The 19,558-nt window shown below is 48.5% G+C and overlaps 1 protein-coding gene across 1 annotated transcript; it reads left to right on the top strand.

Annotated features, from left to right (window-relative positions):
• The first annotated feature begins 2,677 nt into the window (after positions 1-2,677).
• Positions 2,678-12,780, top strand: FAM181B (family with sequence similarity 181 member B). Its single transcript, XM_053312059.1, has one exon. It carries the CDS (start codon positions 2,944-2,946, stop codon positions 4,129-4,131), a length of 1,188 nt encoding a protein of 395 aa, XP_053168034.1. The 5' UTR covers positions 2,678-2,943; the 3' UTR covers positions 4,132-12,780.
• Positions 12,781-19,558: the final 6,778 nt, after the last annotated feature.

Here is a 19,558-nt window from a genome sequence, read left to right as displayed (position 1 = left end):
GCAGAAATTCGTAATTTGAGATCATTGCCGTCCTTCAGGAAAGCCCTTAAAACCTACCTATTTGGCCTGGCCTTCCAGCGTTTTAAATGATTAACTGTTCTAAACTGTTTTAAATTGTTGCCCTGATTTTCAGGGCTTTTAGCTGTTTTATTGGTTTTATTGTGTTTTAATAGTTTGATTTTAATTGTTAATTTGTTTTAATTGTTTTTATCATGCTGTGAACCGCCCTGAGCCATTTTGGAAGGGAGGTATATAAATCAAATAAATAAATAAATAAATAAATAAATAAATAAATAAAGGTCCTGTTCTGAGCTTGAAACAAAACTATCCCATTTTGAGCTTGAATTGTTTCAAGTATTTTGAGAGTGATTTTGGAGGGCTGGTCTACTGATTGGAGTCAGCAGGTAGACCAATCCTCTGAGGCGGTCCAAAGTGCTAAGTCCGAGGTGGAGGCCTGGTCTACCTACCTCACGTGGCGGGCAGACCAGTCCTCCAAGGTCGGCTGACACGCTATGTCCAGAGTAGAGGCCTGGTCTACCCGCTGTGTAAGGCGGGTAGACTAGACCACCACTTCAGACTTAGTGTGTTGGCCTGCCTCGGACTGACCTCTTCTTGCTGACCCCAATTGGTAGACCAACTCTCCACAGAAAAACAGTCCTCCAAAATGGCACTTGAAACACTCAAAAGACTCAAAATGTTTTGAGTATTTCTTCAAAACAGCCGGCTTGGCTGTTCTTTAGATGAAATGTTTCGAGTATTTAGCATTTTGTTTCAAGCATGAAATGAAATGCAAAATCAATTTTGTGCACATCCCTACCTCACAGGGTTGCTGTGAGGATACACATAACCATGTACATCGCTCTGGGCTCCTTGGAGGAAGAGTGGGATATAAATGTAAAAACAAACAAATAAGATATTAAGAGGCCACACTGTAAACCAGGAAGTCTGCACTGCAAATCATAACAGGAATATAACAAAAGCCCTGTGCTGGATTAGACCAAAGGCCCATTTAGACCAGCATCCTGTTTCCCACAGTGGCTCACCAGGTGCCTCTGGGTAGCCCACAACTGGGACAAGCACTTTCTTGCTGTTGCTTCCCAATAACTGGTATTCAGCACAGCAGGAATACTTTGGCCATTGTAGCTGGGGAAGATGGGAGTTGTAGTCCAACAGCATCTGAGGACACAAGATTGAGAACCTGTTCTAAAGAGCTATACCACCAATTTACAAACAGCCATTTGAACCCACCCTCAGCAGTATTCTTCCCTACACAGAAATAACTTCTGGAAAATAGAAAATTAGCACATCTGGGGAAAATATTCTAGCTGCCCCTTGCTCACTAGGCTGTCCTGGTTTCTTGTCTATGTGGAGTTTTGAGGTGCCTCAAAATGTGACACCCCTCAATAATAATAATAATAATAATAATAATAATAATAATAATAATAAATTCAATTTCATAGAATCTGGAGCAGTCAATTCTAGCACCATTTGCTTCCCCACTCAATCCCAATTCAGACATTATGCTGTTTGAGTGTACAGATGTGTGTACACTCTTACACGTTTGTGTGAATGACTGCACCTGTGTTCATGTTCAAACCTGGATACAGGCCCTTCAAATGCAGGCTACAGACAGGAAGTGTACTTCTATAACTGTGTTCAGCATAACATGTGAATGACTGAACCTGTGTACACTGCACACTCATTGTATGAGTGCTGAACATGATGTGTGAATGGGCCTTAACTTCCAGCTCATTCTGCTTGCAGGGATGGATCAGCTCTGAAAGTACACCTTTGGATGTGTAAAATTGATAGTGCAGTGCAGAAACGCGTGTGTCTCAGCTATCAAAGATTTTGTGCGACACTGATGTTAAGTATTATTTGATGAGTGTGTGTGGAGGTTAACTTGTTGTCTTGTGCCATTTCCCCAACAAAAATCGCCTCAGGAGGGAAGCTGCCATCTGTACCCATTGCAGCTTCACTCTGGGAGTAAAAAACAGCTTGTGGGCTTGTCTGCATTGAGGTAGCCCCTAAATCATAGGAACATGGGACTTCTACTGAGTCAGGTCCTTGGTCCATTTAGCTCAGTATTGTCTACACTGACTGGCAGCATCTCTCCAATGTTTCAGGCATGAGTCTTTTCCTGCCGTCCCTGGAGATGCTGCCAGGATTGAACCTGGGACCTTCTGCATGCCAAGCAGGTGCCCTTCTAGTTACTGTAATTCAAGTAAAGTGTGCCGTCGAGTCGATGTCGACTCCTGGCAACCACAGAGCTCAGTGGTTTTTCTTTGGTAGAATACAGGAAGGGTTTACCATTGCCATCGCCAGCGCAGTATGAGATGATGCCTTTCAGCATCCTTCCTATATCGCTTCTGCCCAATACAGGTGCTTCCCATAGTCTGGGAAACATACCAGCGGGGATTTGAACCGGCAACCTCTGTCTTGCTTTTTAAGGGGGTCGTCTTCAATTCAGAGTCGCCTTCAATTCGGGTAAATGCAGTAGCTCCCGCCCCATCACTCATGCACCCTAATCTAAAAGGTCACTGAAAGGAATAGCCAAAGAGACAAGGAAGAGTTAACAGCCAGGGCAACACGGACGACCCCTCCTCCTCCCCCCCCCTTGGCATCCTGACTGCCTCCTCCTCCAGCTCAACAGGAAGGGGGGGAAGAAGCCGTCGGAGGGAGCCCAAGAGCCGCTGTCCTCGCTAGTTTGCATCGGTGACCCAGGCAACAACAAGCCGCAAAGGCGCATCAAGCCGAGGAGGGCGAGCGAGGAGACCCCCGAGGCAGAAGATGCCGCGCTGCGCTCGCTGGCCGGGGCGACGCTCCGCTTCTCCCAAGGGCCAGCAGTAGCCCCTTTCAAAGAGCCACGGGAGAAGCCGCGACTGGGCTGCTTCCTCCTCTGCCTCCGTCTCCCTCGAAGGAAGAAGCAGCTCAAGGGCCGCGATGGCGGTGCAAGCGGCGACCCTCAACCCTCACCACCACCATTTCATCCCCTTTTGCTTCCCGGCGGCGGCGGCGGGGCTTGGCGACTTCGTGGACCTGGAGAAGGGCTACGAGGACGGGGGGTCCCTTCTGCTAGGAGGCGGCGGCGGCGGAGGAGGCGGCGGCGGCGACCCCGGGGATTTCAAGGAAGCCACCCGAGACCTGCTGAGCTTTATCGACTCGGCGTCCAGCAACATCAAGCTGGCGCTGGACAAGCCGGTGAAATCCAAGCGGAAAGTCAACCACCGGAAATACCTGCAGAAGCAGATCAAGCGCTGCACCGGCATGATCGGGGCCGGCGGAGGGGCAGTGCCCGCCACTGCCGCGCCCGGAGGCCAGGAGGCGCCCAACGCGAGTCATCCCCTTCAGACGAATCCTAGCAAGCGGACTTCGGCGGCGGCGGCGGCAGCAGTAGCAACGCCGGCCGGCGGCGCTCCGGCGTCCGCGTCGCCCCCCAGCGTCCTCCCGGCGCACTGCAAGCCGCCGGCCAAGCGCGAAGCCAGCACGCTACAGAGCAAGAGCTTAGCGGCCCTCTTCGACTCCCTGCGGCCGTCGTCCGGCTTCGATCCCGTGGCGGGCGTCCCCGTCGGGGCGGCCGGGCAGGACGCGGGCCCGGGCCCCTCTGCTGCCGGGGGCGGCGGCGCTGGGGGCGCCAAGAAGGTGCCGCTGAGGCACCGCAACTTGCCCCCGTCCTTCTTCACCGAGCCGGCCCCTAGTCGCGGCGTCGCCGGTGCAGCAGCAGCGCCGAGCACCGGCCTGAAGGAGCCCGGAGGGTCCGGCCCGGAGGAGCTCTTCGATCTGCTGGCCGCTCCCGATTACAGCACCCTGCTCCCGCAGCAGCAAGACCCGCCCGCTTTCCAGAGCAGCCGCCTGCAGGCTTCGGATCTGGGCTTGGAACCGGCCCTCTACGAGCCCCTCCACCCGCTGCCCCACTTGCTGTACCCCGAGCCCCCCTTGCGCTCCCTCCCGGCCCTCTACCCCGGCGTCTCGGAGCCCGCGGCCGCGGCGGCGGAGAACAGCCCGGGGGCGGCTCACTTGGCGGCGGCCTTCGCGCCTTTCTTCCCCGACTGCCCCCTCCCGCCTCCGCCTGCGATGGCCTGTGACTATGCCCCGGGGTACAGCCGCGGGGTGCCTTATTCCAGCCTTTAGGGCGGCAGCGGGGGGAGGAGGTGGGGTTGCGTTTTGGAGGGGGGTGGATAGAAGCGGCAGATCCCACATGGGAGCGGGTGGCAGTTTGGGAGGGGTCCGCCCTGGCCCTTGCAGTTCAGTGGGCCCCTAAAATGCAGCGAATAGGGGAGTGTGTGCCTGTGCAAGGGAGCGCTAGAGAGAAGGACGCTGGAAGGATCATGGCCATCGGGATGCCCCGATTCCCCCTCGGAGGCCATTGGAGACCCCTAGGGCATCTCAACAGCACAGACTGGTGGGCTCACACTCATTTCTACTCAGGGGCGCTTTCCAGATTAAACCCTACAGCAGGGGTAAAATGCTTCGGCCCAGAATCTCAGTCTCAAACTTCTACAAGGGGAAAATACAGTGGCTTTTTTGCGACGTACCTGCAACGTTGTAGCACGATATAATGCAAAGATAAAATCGGAAAGAAGACCTCAGGAATGTGAACGGCATCTTGCTGTCAGCGCTGGGTTTGCGGTGTCCCAACACAGGAAGTACGGAGGCACACTTAGCAGATCCGTAGTAGTGACACTGCTGTAGGTTTTAATCTGGAAAGCGCCTTGGAGAGGGCCTTCTGCCGTTCGGTGAAGGAGGCTAGAGGTCACGGTGAGGCTCCTTAGCTCCCTTATTAAACAATTCCCAGGGTTTCTGGGGAGCAACCATCACACTCACATGAGCGTGCAACCAGCATAAGGTTGTTCTGTCTGTTCCTAACCTCCCAAGTGTCCAAATAACCATAGAAATGCATGAAATCAAGGATGATTGCTGTCTTATAGAATGACCTTTAGGGACCTATTGGCATGGAAGAATAACTGGGGGGGGGGGGCTGGGGTGGTGGGTTTGTGACATTTAACCAACTTGGTGCCATATAGATTGGTTTCTATTTTGTCATTTTCTCTGGAAAACCAACACAGAAGAGAACAGAGCTTAATTATTGGTGCAGTTCTAAATGAAAAGGTGCTTCGATCCCGCTTCTTCTTGTCTACACGTATTGGCTTTAGATCCTGATGAGAAGCTCACTTGAGTTGAAGGGCAGTGAGGTGACGCTCTTTCCAGAAGTTAAAAGAACCTGCCCCACAAAAGGACCACCCACCGCCCTGAATATTTAGCAGTTGAATTACTGGTCTGGAATCTGTGTTTGAGGTGGAATTGTATTGCTGTGTTGTTGCATTCAAGGTTGCAAGATGGAGACATTAAGAAGTAGGGTGTGTGAACCAGAGTGGCAGGGATCCAGAATAAGGAATGCTCCATGTGTTTTACGAGGGTGCAGAATTCTAGAAACGAAAGAAATGCTATGATGTTTTGGAATGAACATTTCTTTAAAGAGATCCAGTAATCTTGTTCCCACATCATGTGCAGAAGGAATGGTCTTCTGTCGCATGGCACATTCATCCTAGGAACTTAATTTGCGCTAACAGTTTTTTCTCCCAGGGGCTCAAGGCTCTTCTGAATGCCAGAAATCAAACCCGGAACACGTGACGGTGTCATAGAGTGTCTTTGAGCGTTTCCAGAGTGCTTTCCCCTATATTTCTGAGTAACCATCCCCAGTAAAACATCTGAGATTGTGGAGCTCCATCATCTCCCTGCTAAATGGGAGATCAGAGCTGTTACTATCTGTTAGGCCAGGGTTCCCAGCTTTGAGGCCCCAGAACATCTTGTGTCACAATTCCCATCATCCCCAGCCACAATGGCAAAAAGTCATTGTGGGTAAGGATGATGGGAGTTGTAGTCCAACAACTTCTGGAGACTAGGTTAAGAAGCCCTGTGTTGAGTAATTTATGAACATTCATCTCCCTGCCCCCCACCAAAAGCAGCCATGTCTGCATGTGATTGGAGAGATCTGTGTCCTGAAATCTCTGTTCATGGATCCCCCCTGGCTGGGTCATGCCACCTGATTACAGATCTCCAAAGATCTGGTTTGACGCTCACTTGAAATCAGTGGGAAGAGTTTGAATCTGGTTTATAACACTCTTAGATTCTTAGAGTCAGACCAGACATGAATATGTAGAGTATCTCTCCTGTTCATGCCATCATAGAATTATAGAGCGGGAAGGGACCTTAGAGGTCTTCTCATCCAATCCCCTGCACAGTGGCGGAAACTGCTATAGCACCTCTGACGGATGGCTGTTTGGAAACTCTGTTTGGAAACCCCCGGTAAAGGAGAGCCCACCACTACATGTGGCAGACTGTTTCACTGCATGTGGCAGACTGTTCCACTGGTGAATAACTTTCACAACTAGGAAATTCTTCCTAATATCTAGCTTAAATCTGCTTCTTTGAAATGTCAACCCATCGCTTCTCGTCCAGTCCTTGGGACAATCGTTCCCAACCAAGGTTCCTCCAGATGTTGCCATCAACCCCAGCCACAATGAATTGTAGCTGGGAATGATGGGAGTTGTAGTTCAGCAACATCTGGAGGAAGCCTGGTTTGGAACCACTGCCTTAGGAGCAACATAGAATAGGTATTTGAAGACAGCTATAATATCCCCTTTAGTCTTTTCTAGGCTCAACATACCCATTTCGTCCAACCGTTCCTCATAGGTTTTGGTTTCCAGACCCTCTCACCATCTTTGTTGTCCCCCTCTTAGCCTGTTCCAGTTTATCAATGTCTTTCTTAAAAATGCAGGGCCCCAGAATTGGACAGGGTGGCTGACATGATGAGGGAAATTACTCAAAGTAGTCCCATGGAAATTAAAGGAACAAGTTAAGCAATGCCTAACTTGTCCTTTTCGTTTCAGTGGGACTTCTTCATCATGCCAGCCAGTATTTCAAGTGAAGCCTGAGCAGTGCAGAATAGCATGGAATGATTACTTCTCATGATCTGGACATTAATGCAACCTAAGATTGCATTCGCTTTTTAAGCAGCGGCATCACATTGCTGGCTCTTATTCAACACCTAACCCTTTTCAGGTATACTGCTGCCCTGCCACTCCTCCCTGCCCTGTACTTGTGCATTTGATTTTTCTTACCCAAATGCAGAACTTTACTTTTGTCTCTGCTGAACTTCATCTTGTTGGTTTGGGGAACAACATTTTAAGTCAATTTGGCTGCGTATGCAGTGTGGTTTGGAAGCTAGTGTGGACTCACTTGATCTCTCCACGAGGCTGTTCTTACGATCAGCCAAAACCGGACTAAGGAAGCCAAGCTCTGTCTCGGCTGATCGTAAGAGCTGCCCGGATAGTGCCCTATCCCAGCAGTGCTTTGGCGGCAAACCCGCCAAAGAGGCCAGCTTCTTAAATGGAGATAAGGCAGTGAGGCTCCTTTAGGCCCGTTTTTCCGATCATCCGCCAGCAACTGTGGGGCTTCCGTTCGTCGCTGGGGGCGTTTAAAAAACAACAACCCAGAACGCACCTTGCACTCATATGGTGCATCATGGAATTTCCAGGGGTCAGGTTGATGTGTCCTGACCCCCAACCCTTTGCATTGCCTGGGGTAGCGGAGGATCATCTAGGTGCACGATCCTCGATGGATCCAGCTCCTTCGATGGATCATCTGTGGGGAACGTAAGGTTTGTGCATCTTCCTCCCCACCCGCCAAGCCCTTCTCATGGACCACCAGAAAGGGCTCTGTGTGGCAGACGTATTTGCTGCACAGTTAGAGAACTGGTGTTGCGTAGTAGTGAAGAGACTACGAACCCAAACTTCCCTGGTTCGAATCCTGCCTCTGCTATCAGCTCAATTGATGGCCTCTGGCAAGCCGCGCTCTCTCAGCTTCAGTATGAGGAGGAGGAGGAGGAGAATAATAATGATAATAATAATAATTATTATTGAAAGGCTGTGGCAGAAGAAGACCAAAATAATCCCAGGGGTAACTGGCGCCCTAGGTTCAATTCCAAAACAACTTGAAGAGCACCTTAACACCATAGGGGCCACAGAAATCACCATCAGCCAATTACAAAAAGCAACTTTACTGGGAACAGCCTATATTCTACGACGATATCTATAGTGACAACAGCAACAATATTGACAATAAAATTCAGCCGCCCCAGGCCCTTGGGAAAGACTCGATGTCTGGATAAAACAAACCAGTCAATAACACCTGTCTGACTGTGTTAATAATAATAATAATAATAATAATAATAATAATAGGACTTCTGTTGGAATTTTTCGTATTTTTTTTTGGTTAAGCGACGTTTCTTCCAGTAGCTTTGCTGTCTTCAGCCCTGGTTGCTCAACTGAAGATCCTGAGTCCTGTAGCCCACTTGCCACCAGATGTCCAGGGACTATAGCACCTGGCGCGGTCCTTGTTGACCAGGGTGACGACCGATCCGGTATAGATTTATTAAAGTTACATCTCACCATATTGTTGATGGGAGAGGCACTCTTTGTCTGGCTTCTCTGGTGAGACCTGTCCAGTATGGTTGGACCTCTGGCATAGCTTTTACCTTCCTCAGAGCACGCAAGCCCCACAAACACGCCAAGGTAGTGCCTCACTGGGGGCTTCTGTAAAGGTTACAGCAAGATAATTAATATGCAGTGCACAGAACACTCCAGAAGCACGATATAAATGCTAAGGATTATTGCCTTACACAAGTTGGTTATTTTGTCTTTTCTTGGAGGCCACAAATAACTCACATCGGTACAAGTGATTGAGCAGGCTCCTGAGCATTTTTGTGGCGCGGCAACCCTCATGGATTTAGTCCCTAACTGCGTGTGGTGCTGGGAAGCCGTGACTGTATCTTCCAACATTTTTGCTTTTATTTTAAAAGCAGCCATGGGTCTGGACCTATAGTCCCCCCCCTACCCCACTTGGGGTTAACAACAGCTTCAGCATGTGTGCATGATTTATTTGGAAATAAAGCACAGAAGGAAAGGGTTAAATCTCTTCTATCGAAATAAGAGCCCCCCCCCCTTTGCTGCTTTTAAAGTAAAACTAAAAATGTTGGGAAGATCCTATCACAATATGGATGAGAGCATTTGCCCCATTCAGTTCCTTTATTGAGAAATGTAGATTTGGAGAATTGTGGAACCTAATCACAAGTTCACATGTCCTTTGAGTCTCAGAGCCTGTCTAAACCTTACATCAGACAGAGCCATAGAATCCTGTACTGTACCACTTCAGACAGCAGGTGGGGGAGGAGATTGCATTTTTTCATTGCTCCTCCATGTTAAAAACAACCCAGACCTCCCTGCATGTGATACAATAGTACACCAGCAAGTTTTTATTGTAGTCCTTTCCTGATATCCTAGTGCTACAACATGTAGGGAGTTCTATAAAAGGAGCCTTGAAAAATATGAGCCCCCCACCTGCCATCTGATGTGGTACAGTCCAGAATTCTGCCACTTCATTCTGCATCATATGCGGATTGACTCTTAGCGTGCACAGTGGCGTACATCTATTGGATGCTCAAGTCCTGTCATGGCGAAGGTGGCTTTCAATGTAGTAAAAGTTGTGCCGTCGAGTTGGTGTCGACTCCTGGTGACCTCAGAGCCCTGTGGTTGTCTTTGGTAGAATACAGGAGGTGTTTACCATTGCCTCTTCCCGCACAGTCTGAGATTATGCCTGTCAGCATCTTCCTATATTGCTGCTGCCCAATATAGGTGTTTCCCATAGTCTGGGAAATATACCAGGGGGATTCGAACCAGCAACCTCTTGCTCCCTAGGCAAGTTACTTCCTCGCTGCACCATTAGGTGGCTTCTGCCATATACAATAGATTATAATATAAAAAGGAGGGAAATTTCTATCATAATTGTGATAGGGAGCAGATATACATGGTTTCAGTTCTTCATGTTTCATAATACTGTAAGCCTGGCACATTTTCAAACAGGTGAAGCCTAGGGTTCTCAGATTAGGGTCACCACATGTTGTTGGACTACAACTCCCATCATCCACAGTGCCCCAAAGGGATTGTAGCTGAGGATGATGGGAATTACAAGCTGACAACATCTGTGGGGACTCAATATTGACAACCCCTGGGTTAAGCTATTCAAACCTTTCTGGGAAGTTATGGAGCAGGTCTTGCATGTATTTTACAACTGGTCATCAAACTACAATTGATTTCACAAATGCCGTGTTTGACTTCTGATGATCTGTTAGCTTGACAGGTTTAAATATTTCCCACCACTTCTTTATTCACTCTAGGAGTTGTATTTAGTTTCCTGTGTTTGGTGTCCAGATAGAGCCAGAGGTCTGATTTCCCCCCATTGATGGCTGCTTCTTCCCTGATTCTCCTACAGTCTGTCTGCTATTGGGGGATCATTCCAACTGCAGATGCCACAGGAAGCCCTCCTTCTGCACCACTGTCGTGAAGGTTAACAGGAACAGTCTGGCAGGCATCTCTCTCCATTGAAATGCATGGCACGGAAGCTCCCATTCATTCCAACAGAGCTGGCGCTGGGGAAATTCCTCCTGGATCACACCCAGTGTGTCTTGCATGGCGCCACGGAACCTGGAGAACTTGGTTCACCAGAAAGATGACAAAATGTGCCTGAGACAATTGGCTGCCCTTTTATTTATTTATTGTCTTCTAAAAGTGCAGGGTATTGAGGAGAACTTCACGGTAAAGAAAGGCTCCTGTTTTCTGCTTGCTTCGTGGAAGTCAAATCAATGTGACCAGGTCACAGCAAAAGACCTAGAATTGTTTAGTAGGGGTCGGATGCGGAATGCATGGAAATGACCCGGTGTCCCACGAATGGACATCCCATGACTGAAGTTTTGGAGAAAGTGTGGCTCTGGGGTTGTAATGGAGGTGTGATATTTGGTGAGTCAACCACGGGGAGCTGGGGAAAGGGTGGAGCTTGCTCTGGCTTCCATCTTGGAAGTCCATTCTGTGGCATTCCACTCCACTTTCTTGTGATGGCCAGCAGAATTCTTAAGTGAAAAGGTGGTAGGAAATCCATTCTTTCATGCCATTTGTAGACAGGGTCAGAGGTGGGCACCCTCTGGGACCACCCATAAAGTACGTTATACTTCAGGCGTGGATGAGAAGTTAAGAGTTGTAATAAGTGAGGAACTGGGTGTTGGTTAAAACAGGGCAACCTTGAACAAGTGACAAAGACCTTAAACTAACACACTTTAGGAACCTAGGAAGCAGTCTTATATATCAAGTTAGACCATTGGTCTATCTAGCGCAATATTGTCTGCATTGACTGGCAGAAACTCTCCAATGATACAGGAGTCTTTCCCGGCCCTACCTGGAGATGCCATGGATTGAAACTGGGACCTTCCGCATGCAAAGAAGATGCTCAGCCACTGAGTTATGGCCCCATCCCTTAAGGGGGAATACCTTACAGTAGACAACACTCACATGGGGTTACCCATCCAAATGCAAACCAAGGCAAATCCTATGTAGCAAAGGGGACAATTCATGTTCACTGCCACAAGACCGGCTCTCCACAGTATTCACTTTGTGGATGGCCTCTCAGACTGACACTGCATGTTTCTGTCAAGATGCATCCAGCCAGTTCAATAGAACCTTGTGTTCCATGCATTGACCTCTCTTGCTGTATTGGGGTACGTGAATCTAATTTTTATACAACGCACGGACAGTTGGGATTTTTCCAGGGAGATAACAGTTCATGGTACTGAGTGTTTCTCTTCAGTACAAACTGAAGAAAAGCACAGCCTCATTTATCCAAGAGTGGCTTCCTAGTACCCCCTCTAAATTATGGCTGTAGCTTAAGGACATAAAAGCAGCCCTGCTGGATCAGGCCCAAGGCCTGTCTAGTTCAGCAACCTGTTTCCCACAGTGGCCCACCAGATGCCTCTGAGAAGCCCACAGGCAAGAGGTGGATGAAGGCATGACTTTTCTCCTGCTGTTGCTCCCCTGCAACTGGTATTCAGTGGCATCTTGCCTCTGAGACTGGAGGTGGCCTATAGGCACCAGACGAGTAGATACTGATAGACCTGTCCTCCATGAATTTGTCTAAGCCTCTTTTAAAGCTATCCAAGTTAGTGGCCATCACCACATCCCATGGCAGAGAATTCTGCTTCCCACCTCTTTTGTCCTGGTTACATTCCCGTGCATTGGAAAACCAAGAACTATGTAATTCCTTTGAGTATGGTTTTTACAGCATGAAATACTGCCATGGTTATATTGTTCCTTAGATCCACATTATTGTTTAGCTGTAAGCCAGTGCAGTGGATAGATGTGTCTGACACTAGCCTGTTATGACGGGGGTTGTTTCTCTAAAGCAGCCGTGACTAATTGTATGTGACTTCTATTTTTAAGTGACTCCCTGCTCCACGTCTCAGTTCTTTCAATGTAAATTCTTTTCCCACTCTTGTGCTGGCCAGGATTTCCATTGGAGGACGCAAAGGAGGGACCACTGCTTCTAATTCTGCAAAACAGCAGATCTACTCACACATATTGTTACTAAATCCTGGGGCCTTGCTCCTTGGACAGCTTGCTCAAGAGTAGACCTTTTAGTGTCAACTAGTATTTAACAATGTATCAGAGGATACTGCAAACAATAATACTGAGTCAAGTGCATCAACCGAACTGCAAAACGGGACGAAGGAAACGACTATTTGTGCTGGTGATAAAATGTCCACCAACTCTTTTCAACTTCTTTCATGAACATGTCAAAGCATTGAAAGAAATGCCATTGAGTTCATCTTGTGTACAAAATATAATTTGATAATTAAGTTATGTTAATTAAAGTCTTCAACAAATCATAACATTCTAAGGTGCATTGTACTTTGAGTGGTAACATGGAGTTAATTTTTCTCTGTATATTTATATCAGTACAGCCAGACCCAGATGTAATATCTCTGATCACTTAACAATGGTTAAGAAATTGGGAGTGGGTTGTGAGCCCTTCCTCTGGAGGGCGGAGAGGTGTACATGCTCCTGTTTTGGAAACAATGGCTGACACCCACACAAAGTTATTCAGTACTACTACTCAGGGGTTATGCTAAAGGACCACTACTTTTCAATAGGAATACTCAGGAGTAATTTAGTCGGAATGTTAGGAGATGCTTTTTAGGGAGCTATGTCTACATCTGCATCAGACATGAGATTTGTGCCAAACCAGAAGATGAAGCAAAAAATCTTGTGCAGGCTTCACCTCATCCTATGAGGTCATTCCCACAATCAAAAACTCTGTTCTACCTGGGTTTGGGAGCTGTGTGTGCGCTCCCAACTGTCAGTTATGTGAAAGCAAGGAAGGAGAAAAACCTGGGTAGAAGTGACTGTGTGGAAGCAAGATAGAAGGAAAACATGGGTAGCCTTTCCTCCTGCTTTGCTTCCACACAATCACATCTACAAATGCTTTCCTCTTAACTTGCTTCTACACAACGGAAAATTGGCAGCACACACAGCTCCCAATCCCGGGTAGAACACAGCCTTTGATTGTGGGAATGACCTCAATATGCACTCTTCATTATTACCCAACCCTAAGTATCTTAAATGTGGTTCACACAATCCAAATCTTCTTCTATACATAAGGCTCGTTCTCATGACTGAAATCTGGCTTGGAGGAGAGCCCAGCCAGGGTAGGAGAGGCGTGCATGCTCTCGATCGGTGGCTGTGTGTTTGCAAAGATCAAGGTTGGAGGAGGAAAGCGAGACCATGTGGGAGCCAGTAGTCAGGAAGGGCTGGCATGGCCAACCCACGTTCTCCCCCCACCATTTTCTCCAGGGTGGATGAAAAGACCTCCTACCCAGCTTCAGGCTCCCATACGATTACTCTCCCCCCTCCTACCTTGATCATTGCAAACATATGCCCGTCAATTGGGAGTGTGCATGGCTCTCCTACCTCCTACCCAGATTTGGATTGTGAGAATGAGGCTAGATTGACTCACTGGGGATTCGGTGATGTGACAAATGTGACTGAGTCCTCCATGGATACAGTTCCAGCCTTTTAGCAGTGATTTCTGAGATCACAGTGCCAGTCGCTCTGTACAAAGGAATCTCTCCAGGAGAGTTGTGCTGCTTTTGCTGAAGGTCCAGAGCATACCTGTAAAAAAACACACACAACCCAATACCAAAAACCCACTTGCCTAGTTGCCTGCAACTAGTGAGAGGTGAGTCAGCACCTCTGATAGAGGTCTATGAAATCATGGATGGTATGGAGAAAGGAGAAGAGAGCTGGTCATGTGGTAACAAGCATGACTTCTTCCCTTAGCTAAGCAGGGTCTGTCCTGGTTGCATATGAATGGGATACTAGAAGGGTAAGCACTGTAAGATATCCCCTTAGGGGATGGAGCTGCTCCGAGAAGAAGAGAAGGTTTCAAGTTCTCTCCCTGGCTTCTCCAAGAGAGGGCTGAGAGGGACTCCTGCCTGCAACCTTGGCCAGTCTATGAAGACAATACTGGGCTAGATAGACCCATGGTCTGACTCAGTATGGCAGCTTCCTATGTTCCTATGAAAGTGGATAGAAATTTTTCTCCCTCTCACACGAACACTAGAACCAGGGGTCATCCCAAGAAATTGGCAGGAAATTTTGGACCAACAAACAGAAGTACGTTTTCCACACAATGCATAATCAACTTGTGGAATTCTCTGCCACAAGATGCGGTGACAGCCAACAACCTGGATGGCTTTAAGAGGAGTTTGGCTTTAAGAGGGGCTCCTTCATGAGGAGAGGTCTATCAATGGCTACTAGTCTGAGGGCTACAGGCCACCTCCAGCCTCACAGGCAAGATGCCTCTGAATACCAGTTGCAGGGGAGTAACAGAAGGAAAGAGGGCATGCCCTCAGCTCTTGCCTGTAGGCTTCCAGCAGCATCTGGTGGGCCACTGTGTGAAACAGGATGCTGGACTTGATGGGCCTTGGGCCTGATCCAGCAGGGCTGTTCTTATGTTCTCTGCTGTACTATATAGCACTAAATGGCTGCCAACCAACCGGAGTACTTTGTTATATAGCAGTGTGTGAAAAGGGGCTGCATTGCCGTGTATGTTTCTAGATATCTGGAACGACAACAGATGTCCTTTCCCCTCCACCCTGAAAAATCTTCCTGTATTGTGCAGCTTTTAAAAAGAACTTTTCAACATATATCCCCAAAACTTGTACACACTCCCAGGATAGTATTAACCAGGGAGTCCCGAACTTGAGTCCCCAGATGCTGTTGGATTTCAACTCCCATCATCTTTAGCCACATGCAAGTAGTAGAAGTAGAATACACGATGCACAATAGGAAACATGGCAAAATTATGCAACACAGTGGCATCGTTGGGGGTGGGGTCAGCAGGCATGGGCTTCTATTGTTTTTGGGGTGCCCTGGGCCACCTCACCGGGTGCCTGGGCCACCTCGCCTCTTGCATCATGGCAGCGGAGGAGCGAAACAGCTCACCATGGGCGTGTGCAAAGCAAGCAGGGAAATGGTAATGGGTGTGCTTGCACCACTTCCTGGCTGGCTTTTTGCACACTCGGCAGTGGCATGTTTAACTCCACTGCTGCCATCAAGGTGGTGGCAGCAGCAGTGGCAAGGGCAAGCAGCAGTGGCAGTGACGAAGGCCACCCCCCCGCCCTGGAGGTATCTTAATTTTTTTTTTCAAGTGACAGTGTCTATGGTGATGTGATCGCCTGGGCCACCACAACCCCATATCCTTTGGGGGCATTGCAACACCCCTGATCTAACATAAGAGAAATTACACAACTTTGCTTAATGGGCATAATAGGCAGAGGCTGCAACATTTGGCTTTTTGCAGTGCGGCATTTGGATTACCTTGGTGCATTGGCAGGTGCCATCTCCCTTACCATCATTTGACCCCTTTGACTAGCTGTCATGTGTTTCCATTTGCTGTACTCCTGGTCCTGCTCTGTCCACTTCTGGTTTATTTGAAAAGTTTGCACCCTTGCAAACCAGAAGTGGACAGAGCAGGACCAGGAGTACAGCAAATGGAAACACATGACAGCTAGTCAAAGGGATCAAATGATGGTAAGGGAGATGGCCATCACAGTTCCTGTCACTACCTTATTTTTTAAGGTAAAGACTACCTTTTCTCCCCCACTCCCCACCACATTTACTTTAAGGAAAGCCTTTACTTGTAAAGGCGAATCTCCTTCAGCCAGCTCGTGAGCCAACTTGGCTGGGCTTGATGCCTGGACTGGAATCAGCCCCAGCTCAATTGAACCCAAGCCTGAGCTGCCTGGGGCAGCCCGAATCTGTTCCGGATTCAAGCTGACCCAGGAAACCCGGTCCCACCACAAAGAAAGAAAGAAAGAAAGAAAGAAAGAACCAACCACTGTTTTAAGGCCATTTATCTGCAGAAGTGGACATAGCTGATGTATCAGCCAAAGCTGATAAAAAGCACTCCTGGCCACTGCCTCAGCCTGAGATATCAGGGAGAGGTTTGGGTCCAGAAGTACTCCCAGTCTATGTTACCTGTTCTTTCAGGGGAAGTGTGACCCCATCCAGAAAAGGCAGCTCTAAACCCCGTCCTAAGTTCTGATCTCCCACAATGAGTATCTCTGTCTTGTTTGGACTCACCGTTTATTGGGGAGGCCCTGTGCGATGTACAGGCAGGGGAGGCTCGCTACGAATGAGGCGAGGTAAGGAGACAGCCGTAGGCAGCACCTGCACCTTTGGGTAGCATCTGTGGGCATCCTGCTTCAGCCCTACCACCTGCAGGCATTGCCTTCCCCCTCTTGCTACTTCCCTTGCCACCGGCCACTCCCGTGCTGCCCGTCAACTCCTTCCGTCTCCCGCCACTTATCTCCTTGGTGTACAAGGCTGGGATCTTAAAATGCCATCCCCACACAATCAAAGAGTGAGTGGGAAGAGAAGGGAGGAGGGGAAGGTGGTGCCGTACATAAGAACATGAGAACAGCCCTGCTGGATCAGGCCCAAGGAAGCCCGTCTAGTCCAGCATCCTGTTTCACACAGTGGCCCACCAGATGCTACTGGAAGCCACAGGCAGGAGTTGAGGGCATGCCTTCTCTCCTGCTGTGACTCCCCTGCAACTGGTACTCAGAGGCATCCTGCCTTGGAGGCTGGAGATGGCCTATAGCCCTCTGACTAGTAGCCCTTGATAGATCTCTCCTCCATGAAGTTATCCAAACCCCTCTTGAAGCGATCCAGGTTGTTAGCTGTCACCACATCTTGTGGCAGAGAATTCCACAAGTGGATGATGATACATTGTGTGAAAAAGTACTTCCATTTGTTGGTCCTAAATTTCCCGGCAATCAATTTCATGGGATGACCTCTTGTTCTAGTGTGATGGGAGAGGGAGAAGAATTTCTCTCTCTCCACTTTCTCCACCCCATGCATGATTTTATAGAAGTCGATCATGTCTCCCCGCAGTTGTCTTTTTTCTAAACTAAAAAGCCCCAGGTGTTGTAGTCTTGCCTCATAAACAAGGTGCTCTAGGCCCCTGATCATCTTGGTTGCCCTCTTCTGCACCTTTTCCAGTTCTAGTTCCAGTTCCTAGTTCTACAATGTCCTTTTCTAGATGTGGTGACCAAGCGCTCTGCTCTTCTCCTGCTGTTTGCCTTCTGACTTCAATGGGAGGGGTCCCTGTGCAGGCAGAAGGTAAGTGACAGGCAAAGGGAGAAGGGGGATTGGCACTTTTTGCTCTTGCACTACCAGAGTGAGTTAGAACATAGGAACATAGGAAGCTGCCATATACTGAGTCAGACCATTGGTCCATCTAGCTTAGTCTTGTCTACACTGACTGGCAGCTGCAGCGGCTTCTCCAAGCTGAGTCTCTCTCGGCCCATCTTGGAGATTCCAGGAAGGGAACTTGGAAGCAAGCATGCAGGTGCTCTTCCTGGCGTGGCCCCATCCCCTCAGGGGAATATCTTAAGTGCTCACACATGCAGTCTCCCATTCAAATGCAAACCAGGGCAGACTCTGCTTAGCAAAGGGGACAAGTCATGCTTGCTACCAGACCAGCTCTTCTCCTCTTAGTTAGCGGCTAAGGGCAAAGTAGACTCAGAGCAAATATTTTACCCATGCAAAAAGCAATAGTCACAGTCTTGGGAGTATGCTGTCTCTTTCAGACACGAGCCCTGTTCAGAGGCTATGCACAATTTCCGTATAGTGTGCAATGCTCCGCTGGTTGCTATTTGAAGGATCACAATTTGATCATTTCCAGATGGAGCAGCACCATCTAGTGGAGCTCAAAAGCTCTTCTGTGCCCACATGTGGGTGTGTTTGGAGATAGATGCAATGGAGATCTGAGGGCAAGATTAGATTATGGAAATCCATGCTTGAAGCTCGGGAGGGGGCAGAATGTCAGTTTTCCCTAATTGGGCAACTAGCAGCAGTAGAGCAGGCCCCAGATTTGAGGGGGCCCTTTAATCCACGAGCCAGGCCCACAGATTTTGGCCACCATTACCATCTCAAGGGATGAATGCTTCTTTTGGCAATGACAACATCGACCCTCCTAGAGATGGAGAATAGGTGATAGCAGAAAGTCAGCCAGGAGAAGAGCGTTGTGGTAGCAAGTATGAATTGTCCGCTTTGCTATATTGATTGGTTCATGCACACCCCTAAACAACAACTCAGTGAGGTAAATTAGGCTGATAGAGAAGTGACTGTCCCAGAGTTACCCAGTGAATTTTTATGGCTGAGCAGGGATTTGAACTCTGGTCTCCTTGGACCTAGTTCAACACTCAACTACTACACCATTCTGGCTCATCCAAGATAGCCGCATTAAGTCGGATACCAGAAGAGCCAATAAAACTGTATGGGGCAGTGATTCCCACTTCCATGAGGTGCAGCGAGCCATAGATCCAAGGAGGATGGCTGCAGCCCTGGAAAAGACTACAATTCCCAGCAAACCTGGAGCTTTCCCCAGGATTGCTGGAGAAACATCTTCTGGGTTTTATTTTCATAGTGGCGCTGTGAAAGGTGCTGCTTCTTCGCTGTGCTCCAGAAAAGCTCAGAATAAAACCAGTGTGTCTCCTCTCTATGCCGGTAAATACCTACAGGGGTCAGGGGAGGGTGGTGAGATGGACAGAGGGGCCAAAGTGACCGAATCACTTTGAAAGTGAATTGGGCTGTTCAGTTCAGATGGAAGTGGCAGTCTGCTGGGTTTGGATCAAGATTGAGGCTTAGGTACTCAAATTGGACTGAATTGCTGTCGAGTTGAATTGGCCACGGAAGCCCTGGGCAGTTCTGCTGTAGGGGCCCAGATACTGTACAGGGACCCACCTAGAGGAAGCTATTGCAATACACATCTTCATGGAAACATCTGACAAGATTCTTCAGATCAGAACAGCTACTCAACATGATCCAGAGCTTCAAGAGGTCTGACAGTATATCAGAAATGGGTGGCCTGAATATATCGATGACACTTCAGAGCTATCTAAGCGATACTTTTATGAACATGGCCAGCTTAGTGAATCAAATGGACTAATAACAAAAGGACATCATATTGTTGTGCCACAAATAATGAAGAAAGAAATCTTAGACCTTATTCACCAGGGCTTAACCAAATGCTGTGTGTGTCAAGCAGACGGTATGGTGGCCCAGTATTGGAAATGATTTAAAGACCAAGGTATCATCTTGTGATTATT

The sequence above is a fragment of the Hemicordylus capensis genome, chromosome 3 (genome assembly GCF_027244095.1).
Source record: "Hemicordylus capensis ecotype Gifberg chromosome 3, rHemCap1.1.pri, whole genome shotgun sequence".
Classification (NCBI taxonomy): domain Eukaryota; kingdom Metazoa; phylum Chordata; class Lepidosauria; order Squamata; family Cordylidae; genus Hemicordylus; species Hemicordylus capensis.
This window is presented reverse-complemented; position numbering and strand designations above follow the sequence as displayed.

Bases quoted from the DNA above. Each gene is read 5' to 3' on its own strand.
- FAM181B (XM_053312059.1), top strand. From the start codon at position 2,944: ATGGCGGTGCAAGCGGCGACCCTCAACCCTCACCACCACCATTTCATC.